Source organism: Atractosteus spatula, chromosome 20 (assembly GCF_055471065.1).
Source record: "Atractosteus spatula isolate fAtrSpa1 chromosome 20, fAtrSpa1.hap1, whole genome shotgun sequence".
NCBI lineage: Eukaryota > Metazoa > Chordata > Actinopteri > Semionotiformes > Lepisosteidae > Atractosteus > Atractosteus spatula.
The window spans coordinates 6,250,426-6,261,509 of record NC_142725.1 but is presented as its reverse complement, the minus strand read 5'-3'; the positions used below and the strand labels follow the sequence as shown (position 1 = coordinate 6,261,509).

Here is an 11,084-nt window from a genome sequence, read left to right as displayed (position 1 = left end):
TCAGGATAATACATTTGCCATTCATTTTGGGTATGATTTGGTTTAGTTTTTTTTCAATATTTTATGTTACATAATAAAAACATTTTGAATATGTTGTTTCGCCACACAGTGTCCTTTAGAAGACACTGGACTGAAACTGCAGTCACATCAGTCATTTTGCAGTCTTTACTGCAGTTCAAGAAATACTTCTGGTTTAATTTGGAAATAAAATTTTGGGGAAATTTCAGTTACATAAAAGCAGGAATATTAAAAAATGCAAACAGTTTCGATATACTGTACTTACAGAACTCGTTCTGTCTGCAAATGTGTCTTTGATGTGTTTTCAAGAAAAAACTGATATCTGCATGTGAAAGGGGAGTGTTGAAGGATAATATCCAATCCAAAACGTTTTAAGGTGTTTTTAGTTTTATACTGCATGTACAAATACTAAGCTGAGGACAGGCATTTACAGTCAGAGAGGAAGCATTGAAGGAATCGTTACCTTGATACTCATACCTGCTGGACCAAGTGTGATTCAAAAGCTGCTTCTTCAGAGTGTAACCAAGGTAAGTTTCATTTCATAGCTGATGTGTTACAGGTCATCATTACAGTGTTTTACAGTATTTTCTCCAATTTACAATCGTATAACCACTGTAACTGTTGTGATTTGCCTTCAGAATATTTTACTATACTATATCATAAGAATATCATGACATCCCATGGCAATGTTTCTGGGAATCATAACAATCCTACAGTACATTTACTTTAGTAAATGTTTGATACTGCTGTACACCATAATATTCCCAAGGACAAGTGTTGTACATTACTGTTACCAATCCTATGTATGGTGCTACTGCATCTTGCTTGACTAAATAATAATCACCTAATTGTACATGTATCAAAGGTGAAAGTAATCTTTACTTAGATTGAGCAGTCATTCATTGTTTACATTAGAAATTGCACATTTTTTATATTTTCAATTTTCGACTTTACATATAAAGACATACAGTACAAACATATTGTAACGCAACGGGGGCTCAGGCGGGCGCCCTTGCCGCATCAGGTCGGCCCCCCACCGTCGGGGGCTCGAACCCGGGACTTCCGCGTCTCTCTGCAGCGACCTAGCCCCGTGAGCTAAAGAGAGATCTCTCACAGCCCAGTAGCTGTAGTCCTGCTATCACAGGGAAGGGCGGGGACATCACCTGCTCTGGTACGCCGGCTCTTACACAGTGCCTGTCGGCCGTAAGCGTTACAATATTTTAATATCAGATGTGGAATAAGAATTCCAATAGCCATCAAACAATATTGAATTTTTATTTTCCATTAAAAATTCAGCACCCAACTTTTAGCCAGCAGCCATATCACCCTGCAACTCACAACTAGCAGCCCACTGAAGCTCAACAGGTGTGAGCCTGGTCAGGACCTGGATGGGAGAACTCCTGGGAACAACTAAGGTTGCTGCTGGAAGAGGTGTTAGTGGGGCCAGCAGGGTGTGCTCACCCTGCAGTCTGTGTGGGACCTAATGCCCCAGTATAGTGATGGGGACACTATACTGTAAACGGGCACCGTGCTTCGAATGAGATGTAAAACTGAGGTACTGACTCTCTGTGGTTATTAAAAAGAGTAGGGGTGTTACCCTGCTGTCCTGGCCAAATTTCCCTTTGACCTTTACCCATCATGACCTCCTAATAATCCCCATCTATGAATTGGCTTCATCACTCTGTTCTCCTCCCCACTGAGAGCCGATATGTGGAGAGCATACTGGTGTACTATGGCTGCCATCTCATCATCTAGGTGGTGAGGAGTACCCATTACTTGTAAAGTGCTTTGAGTGGAATGTCCAGAAAAGCGCTATATAATTGTAAGGAATTATTATTATTAGGAATTATTCCATAACACTTTTTATTAAAGTACTTTTGCTTTTGAAAATCCTCATCTAACAACATATCATACAGTACTTTCATATTATTTAATATACCTGATAAAAAATGCATCAGAGTAAAAAACTGAAATTCACATAATATTTCCTGAGTCCTGGGTCCTGAGTTTTCTTTTGGACTGGGGTGATATCTGTGTAGAGTTTATACTCTACGTTCTCATTGTGTTTACATTGGCTTCCTGTAGGTGCTCTGTTTTCTTCCCACAATTCCAAGACATACTTGTAGGTATGTTTGTGTCTGTGTGTGCTCTGTGATGTACTGGCGTCCCACCCAGGGCTTACCCTGCCTTGTGCAGGTTGTTTGCTGGGATAATATCTGCAACCCTGTATTGAATAAAAAGGTTAGTGTCACGCCCTCCACATCTAGAGGGCGCTTCTGCTCTGTCCTGTTCCTTGTTTCTCTGTGCTTTATTTGTTCTTCTGGTATGTCTTGTTGTCTGGGGCTATATATTTCCGGGTCTCCCTTTCCTCCTCGCTCGGTATTGGGATTGGTTGTAGAGAGGCTCGCCTCACCAGGTCGCCCCACGTCCGCTACCTGAGGTCTTATGTCTCGTTCCGACTCCGCCCGATACCTTGAGCCCAGAGCAAACCCCCTTATTTGCTCCTTTCCTGCCGCTACACATAGGGTCCTCCCTTCTTGCCGGTCTCTCTCCACAGCTAGCCGAGACAGTTGATAGAAAATGGATGGTTGGATAATATATATTTAATTATTTGATTTGCATTATAAAACTTTAAGCAGTATTCCATCTTTTTCATACACGTTTTCTGATTCAGAGTCTTTAACTTAGTCACTTGCTATGGTTATTTTGGAAACATTATGGCATGCTCGTTTGAACTATTTAACATTTATGATCATTATAAAATGACATAAAGTTATCATGTTTTCCATGAACACTTGGTGTTGTTATTGCTGTAATGGATAATGAAAAGCTTGTAGCTTCATTGAACCTTTTGTAGAAAATGGAAAAAGTAATACTAGTAGTTTTTAATTTAGCTCATTAAGTGACATACTGTACTGTAAGTCATTCTTTGAAAGTCATTCAAATCATTAAAACCTCTTTTTTGTTTTAAATAAGATATATTTTCTTATTGTTTCAAATAGTATATAAAGCCACTATGTACAATTCTAACAATAAATTGTCCGTTCTCTAATTACTATTAATTTATATTTCATTACGAATAATTCTGTGACTGCATTTAATTAAAAAATGAAAAATGTCAGTTAGTGTTACTGTACAGTATGATTAGTGCAGGAAAGCACTAATGGGTTAATAAACATTTATTTGTTATGATTAAAATAGGATTTGTGCAAAAGCCACATTAAGATAGATTCACTGTGCCACCAGGCAATTCTAGAGAGTAATGTAGTCCTGCAACAGATTATGTGAAAATCTAAAAAATGTTGTTGAACTGTACCTTTCAGCATACCACACCAGATGTTATAATAGGCCACATAACACCTCGAGCACTCTGAACGGCTGCGTCTGTAATTTGTTTATTAGGGCTCCCTAAATGTTTTGCTTAGTTATTAGTACATAGAAGGGAGGATTCTGAACATTGTCTTTTGTGGTTATTAAAATAGATATCTGGAAAAAACATACAAGCACAGCCATGTTTGATAATCAAGTCACGTTATATGGACATACAGTACACAACACATACAGTGCTAATAGGAATTTTACATACAGTTACACAATGTTTCCAAACTAAGACATTTTGTGACCTAATAGCCTAAAATCAAGACACATTTAATTAAAATGTATTTAATGTAAGTTACAACCTCCAAGTGCAATGTAAATGCTCAAACAGAAAAGTAATTATAATTGAAAATCTAGAAAAAAATTTTTATAAGTGCATACACCCCTTGGTAATACTATAGCAGCTGTAAATTAGGAAGGAGTGAACTGTGTATTGTTTATGTATAGTTTCTCACAGTGTACTTGTCTTCACCTCACTGCTGTCTTAAGAACTTATCTATATATGATTGATTTTGCTCATTTCTTCCTACAAATATAGCTTCAATCCACACTAGCATAACAATTAAAAATTAAGAAATTAATTATTAATTGCCTCTGACACAACCCGCTTGATGTATCAGAATAAAAGTCTCAAGGGGAAAATTAACACAGAATGCAGTTGGTAGTTTGGCATACTGTATATTTGTGGTACTGTAGATGTAACATGCATTATTAGAATATTAGGAAACTTCTAAGTAGTAAGTACCTACTTGTAAGTTATGTGAAAAATAATGTTATTTTGTGTATGGAATTCTGTTTTGCAGACAGACAGAAAGTTGACCTCATCTTCAGAAAGAGACCATGTCTGACCAGGTTAAGACTTCAGGAGCAGCAGACAATATGTGTGAGTATGTAGAGAACTGACATTGTTTCACAGATAAACTGTATATGCAAAACTACAGGAGCTGTCTGAAGGGATAAAATGGGCACTCAGGGCACCATCAACTCCCATGACAGTGAGCTCAAAGGCTGAGACTCCGATATCAATGACTCAGAAATTAATCTTGAATCTGATCTTCACGAATTACTCTATAATGTCAAGATTGAAGGTTTCAAAGTTCCAGAATTTTTTAACATGTCATGTAAAAGAAAACACCTGAAAGAGCTCTACAGCCAGATAACATTTAGATTCTAAACAGTTCACTTAGAATAATAAATACTGTATGTAAAACAATTTCAAGTTTCTCACTGAATGTTTTGATTAATTATTTTCCCACTTTAGGAGACAACCAAATCCTAATAAACCATTACACTCTGTCCTTTTTTCTTATTGCTTTGTTTTCATTAGTTAGATTTTATATTAAATGTATTACTATTATATAATGGTCTTTTAAAGATTAGGATATTTGATGTTGGTGAAATTGGTTATTTTGTTCACTATTTGATTATAAAAGTTATTTTTTTATTGGGAAGGTATGGTGCTGTTTGCCATGGAAAGATCAGGGCGTATCAAGATTGGACTGCCCCCAAATAATTACAATGACAACTTCAGTGAGTATTCGAAATATGTGGGAAATCTGCAAGGCATCTCTCACGTCGCCTTCAGCCCTCAAGGAACAATGTTTGCAGTCCGTGATGCACAGCTGTATTCTGGGTCTCCTCCAGCGAATCCAGATGAGAACTGGCTGAAGCAGAAAGCTCGGTGTGTAGGAAGGTCTGGGTGGGATCAAGTTCATTCCCTCTTCTTCCATCCAAACGGCACACTCTATGTTGTCATGAAGAGTGGTGAACTGTACAGGGGTCCCCCTCCTGAGAATGAGTACGTGTCCTGGATGTACAGGGTTGCTACGAAGATAGGAACTGGAGGATGGTGCTTCCCTTCTCTGTTCTTTGACCCTGCGGGTATCCTGTATACTGTGACCACAGAAGGGAAGCTGCTTAAAGGAAGCCCTCCGAATGATATGAACTACAACTGGTATAAAAACAGTGAAATTATTGGATCTGGAGGCTGGACAGAACTTACCCATTTCATGGCCTTCTCTCCTGATGGCAATCTGTGGTGTGTCTCCAAGAATGGAGGGAAGATCTACACTGCCCCACCACCCAGGTTTGCAAGTGATAACTGGATTGGAAGAGCCCAGAATCTTGGATCTGGCTACAATCAATTCCCAATCCTCGCCCTCACGCAAGATAAAACCATAAGTCAAATTTTAAGTTTGGATTTCTCTGTTAAAGATGCAAAGATTCTTTCAAAAGAGCCTCTGACAGTTGGGCAACATGACTGTGACAACTCTACTGGCTCTGTTCCTTACACTGCAACTTTCGAGTAAGTGCTGCATTCTAAGTTGTATTTTCATTGTTCTGTATATCACAAAATACACAATGCTTACAAAAAATACACACAAAATACACTGCCAATAGATCTAAAACTTAAATTGTGGGACTGCTGGTAATCATTTGGCAAACTTAACACAAAGATGTTTAAGGGTAACAAAATTTGAATTTAATGATGTCTGAAAATTTATTTTGAGATATTATGAAATGAAAAATCTACCTTTAGATTCATTTCCACATATATGTTCAACTCTAACCTGTCAGTAAATCACTTGACTCTCAATTTGACTTTAAGAAATTTAAAAAATGTTATAGAAGTGTTATAGAAGAAGAATCACCACACTGCAACACAACTGGCAGCCCAGCAGGTGTGAGCCTGGCCAGTACCTGTATGGGAGACCTCCTGAGAAAGCTAAGGTTGCTGCTGGAAGAGGTGTTAGTGGGACCAGTGGGGGGTGCCCACCCTGCAGTCTGCGTGGGTCCTAATGCCCCAGTATAGTGACAGGGACACTATAATGTGAGATGGAAGAGACATAAAACCGATGCCCTGACTCTCTGTGGTCATTAAAAATAACAGGGTGTTTCTCAAAAAGTGTAGGGGTGTTACCCTGGTGTCCTGGACAAATTTCAGATTGGCATTTAACAATCATGGCCTCCCAGTAATCTCCATCTATGAACTGGCCTCATCTCTCTGTTCTCCTCCCCACTGAGAGCTGCTGTGTGATGAGTGTATTGGTACACTCTGGCAGAGCTACTCATTGGTGGTAGTGGAGGGGAGTCCTTGTTACTTGTAATCATCATCATCGTCATCATCAATGTACTGCAATACATTTGAAAAACTATCAACTTACCTTCCTGTCCATTCTATAAATGCTGAATTTAATGATGATGTCATGAGGGTATTTTCGGGCTTGAGGAGAATTAGAATGTGTGACAGGAAAGATGAAGGAACACCAGCAGAAGATAAAAAAATTACTAACATTTCAAAAGAACAGCCAAAAACTTGCAAAGAAACTACTTCTAAACTGTTGAATCCTGAGTTTGTCTCTAGCTCAGTCCTCCTTCGTGAGGATTTTGCATGTTCTTCTCATGGTGAATGGCTTTACTTAGATACTTTATTGATCCCGTGAGGGAAATTGCAAATGCACCATCAGCTGTCTGTGACTGGGAGGTTCCACACCTGGAGAGTGTCAGCAGGTTTGGGTAGGCTTTAGTCAGCCACAATTTGAGCAAGTAGTAACAACATGAAAAAACCCTCTCTTGCCATCTTCACTATCTCTGAAGTTCAAGAAATTCACCCGGCTGGTATGTCAGGCGAGTACTTGCACAAGTCCTCCTTCTACCTGTGTGGTGCAGCCAGGTTGATACAGTCTGCAGCTTTGAAACAAGGAGTTGTAAAATAGAATGTGATTTTTTTTTCAGGTTTTCTGAAACTATTACGTTGGAAAGCTCTTTCGCCCATTCTCATGAATTTACTGTGGCAGTTGGAGCATCAACAACTTTTAAAGCTGGAATCCCATTGTTGGCTGCGAATGAAACCACAGTCTCTATTAATGCCAGTACTACTCACAACTGGAGTTTTACAGAGACAGAAAGGAAAGAGGTACAGTATGTTCCCAGTACTAGAATAAGCTATTGAAGATGAATGGTGCCTTTAAGCCCCCTGGGCTGTTACTCAAAGAAATTGAGCAAGACATAGCTTTTTTCTATATGTGGAATGGAAGAAGAAAACAGGGCACTTGACTAACATGGAGACTTTGATACGAGAACACTGTTGTTATGCACATTTTAACTACAACCTAACTACACTCCTTAAATTGCCTTGTTTTTTTTATTAAGTTCAAGCACATCTGAAAAAGGCTCTACAGATGAAACACTGTCTCTTTTCTTTCCCTTTCAGCATGGAATAAACCTTTACCTCTTCCTTTGTTTTTTTATTGCCATAACCAGTGAACTGCTTTAGCTTACTGGTTTTCAATGATGTATTTGCCACTGTTTTCTGAAAGCAGAGACCCCAGCCAATGGCTTTTGCTTCTTTCATTGCAGATTGTTAATACATCCAGCCTGAGTGCTACAGTGCCCCCTGGGGAGGCTGTGAGATTCAAGGCTGTAGTCCAGAAGGGGATCATTGATGTTCCTTACACAGCGAAGGTGCTCACTGTCTTCGGACACCAGACCACTATCACTGGGACATGGACCGGAGCTTCAGTTTCGAAAGTGGCAATAAAGGAAGAGCCTATCGTTAACTAAAACAGTTTAGTAGTTACATGCAAGCAGATACTTTACCTTACAGAGCATTTATATAGGCAAATGCCAGTAATTTAACATTCAAAGCTATTTAGCTTTTGCTGTTATCTAGTAAAATGGGTATTTCCTTCAACAGCATGAGTATACTAATTTGCTTAATTTCTCTCCGATCAAGGAATTTGTTTGAATAAATTTCTCTTTTAAACTACAATTTGATATGATAATTAGAACTAATTGTATGCCAAGCCATTTGTGTTGGATTGTTCAGAGCTATTGCATTTAATCATCTTCACTATACGGTACTTGGGTTTTTTCCTTAATTTTTGTAATAATTAAAAAATGATTATTAAATAATTTCATTAAATTATGATAATATTAAATTTAATTTCGATAATCATTTTGGTGCCTGTAACATATTTAGTATTTCTGTAATACTAAATATTTTTAAATGATAAGTGCGTCAATAAAATATTTGAAGGGTGTATGTTTTCTGCTTGTCTCTCTTTTGTCTTGTTGACTACCAGTGTCCAATTCCGGTCCTGCAGAGCCCGAGTGCAGTTAGTTTTCTGGGTTACCTCTTTCTAAAGATTGGCATTTAATAAACCAAGCCCTGGTTCTTGAAGGCTAAAAAGTGAATTCAACTTTTTTAAAGGAGTTTATGATGAAAGCTCAGCTGTCTGTAATTTGTAATTAATCAGGACGTCACTTTCTCACTCAACCATCATAGATACTGTAGATTATCTTCCTCTGTCCCTTACATTTGTCTTTCGCATCCCTCTTCCACCCCATCTCCACCTCTGCAGCTACCCCTTGGTCAGTGTTCTCTCTGCATGGCCTCCCAGAAGGACTCTAGCCTCCTCATCCTACGTCAGGAGGTTAACCCTGAGCCAAGCGGGCTAAGTTAACTTAACTTTCATTACTCGACCTATTTAGTTAAATCTCTGTCACGGGAGCCAGTTCTCCCGTGAAATGCGTAGTTAAAGACTCTATGCGAGATGGTATAATCCGGAAGTGACTGGAGTAGGACATCAGGTAGGACACAGCAGGATTAGGGCGGGTGGAAACACAGGGGGTGGTGACGGCAGTGATGTGGTGCAGGGGGTGAGTGAAGGCGCACGAGCAGTAAAGGAAGTCCAATAGGGAAAATCAGGGCACAGTCCAAGGTCCAGGTGCCGGGAGATCCATCCAAGACAAACACAGGGAACAGGGAACGAGGAATACAGATGGTTAAAACATTGACAGGACAAGGCGCTCCGAGCCTCAGGCTCAGAAGGTCAGGACACCGTGGTGAAGCCTGTGTTCTCGGGCCACTCCTGTGCCCAGTGGTAGGCGGGCTTCCGGGTGTCCGTCTTCCAAAGCTGAGCCCAGAACTACAGAGACGCCGGGCTTAAATAGGGAAAAGGGGATAAGACACAGCTGGGACAAATAAAACTGGCAACACAATGAAAAAGGTAGGAGCGCCCTCTAGAGGAGGGATGACGGCCATCACAATCTATTAGAAATCAGGATGCTATGAAATGAATGGGAACCTCCCTTTTCTATAACATCCATTCACTAACCAGTAGATTGTGTTTGTAACCCAGGGGTTCTCTATATAGGAAATCCGAGTTTCCTAAAAACAGTAGAATGGCAAGTTCTCTTAACAAAGTTCAAATACTGAACTTGAATCTGGTCGTAAAATCTGATTAGAACAAGGAGCTTTAGTCTTCTGTCTTCCTTTCTGTCTTCTCATTCTCTTCTCTTCTCTCTGCTCCTACTTTCCTCTTCTCTCTGTACCTGCCAGTTTTTCTTTTTCCTCTGTTCCTTCAATGAAATTATGGTTTCCATATGATTAGAAACCACTAAAGAACTTAGACCCTATCTTCTACAGGAATATCTACTGTTTAATTGAATGCAATGCCTCTGGGGTTTCCTTCTTTGGTACATTGGATCAGGGGCATGGAGAGGGCACAAACTATGCATGCCACTCCTCTAAGCCTGATACAGTGATATGCTTTCTCTCCATGAAAGAGAAGGCAAAACTTCATGCTTACTCAGAAGTGCTTCATTTTTAAACACATTGCGTGGTCGTGCACTATAATCTAGATATACTATCTCATGAGAGAGAGGGCAACTCCCCCTCAGTCCTTTGTGAACTGAGTTGCTTAAATTCCTCCCTGCTTTATTTCAGTGCTGCAAATGGGTGGCTTTCATGGTTCAAGGGTATGAATGTTTCCTGGTTGTACTGTATATATGGGTAACCAAGTGGTCTCATTTTATTGTGCCACAGCCTCTTTCTAACCAATCTAATGGTGATGGACCGGATTGTGAGAGGATGTCATTTTCCACTTCATAGCAGGCCCCACTAGAAAACTTGTTATAATGGATGTATAGCCATTTACTGTAGGTTGTCTGATCACTTCCTTAACTGTGATCTAAATAATAGAAAGCTTTTCTGTGATGCAACCCATTGATCTTTCAATATTGAATGTATTCATAGGCGTTTGGTTTGGTGTGGAGAGCTCAGGATTGGCCCAGTTAACTACAATGAAAGCTTCTATTATCATGCTAAACAAGTCCTATGCAGGGTCTCCTCCAGTGAATCTGGATGAAGACTGGCTGATGGCTAAAATGAAAAAAAGTTGGCAAAGGAGAATGGGATGAGTTTCACTCCCTCTTCTTCCATCCAGGAGGCAGCCTCTAAGATGTGGTAAAAAGTGGTGAATTTTACAAAGGTCCCCCTCCTGAGATTTTTATGCATACAAGCATTGTATCTAATAAGTCACTTTACACTTATTATAATGTAGACCAAGATGGTTGTGTAACATACATTTTGTAGTCAAATTCAAGTTTCAAAAATTGTTCCTGTAAAATGAGATGGCTTGAAGTTAGTTCAGTACATTTTCACCTTCCAAATCATATCCATTTTGATGCTTCCCTCACTCTTTGCTTTGCCATAGTATTTCATTACAAAGTTAAAAACAGCTTGCAGTTTTGTATTTCAGTAGGTTATGTAAGAAAGAATGTTCATTATACCACCCCACAAATTGCACAATGTCCCATTCTTTTTATTTAGTTAAGTTTTGTTGTTATTCCAACATTAGAGAAAGGACTCTAGCCACTACCTGTAGTGGTTTTTAAAATAGAAA

General features: G+C 39.3%; 1 protein-coding gene across 1 annotated transcript; it reads left to right on the top strand.

Moving 5' to 3' along the window:
- Positions 1–451: 451 nt before the first annotated feature.
- On the top strand, positions 452–7,975 carry LOC148817430 (uncharacterized). Its single transcript, XM_088938299.1, has 5 exons — positions 452–545; positions 4,200–4,279; positions 4,849–5,701; positions 7,132–7,312; positions 7,756–7,975. The coding sequence occupies exons 2-5, from the start codon at positions 4,237–4,239 to the stop codon at positions 7,957–7,959; spliced, it is 1,281 nt and encodes a 426-aa protein (XP_088794425.1). The 5' UTR covers positions 452–545; positions 4,200–4,236; the 3' UTR covers positions 7,960–7,975.
- Positions 7,976–11,084: the final 3,109 nt, after the last annotated feature.

Coding starts and splice junctions, on each gene's coding strand:
- LOC148817430 (XM_088938299.1), top strand. CDS start 4,237: ATGTCTGACCAGGTTAAGACTTCAGGAGCAGCAGACAATATGT. Junction 4,280..4,848: donor AGGAGCAGCAGACAATATGT/GTGAGTATGTAG, acceptor TTTATTGGGAAG/GTATGGTGCTGTTTGCCATG. Junction 7,313..7,755: donor CAGAGACAGAAAGGAAAGAG/GTACAGTATGTT, acceptor CTTTCATTGCAG/ATTGTTAATACATCCAGCCT.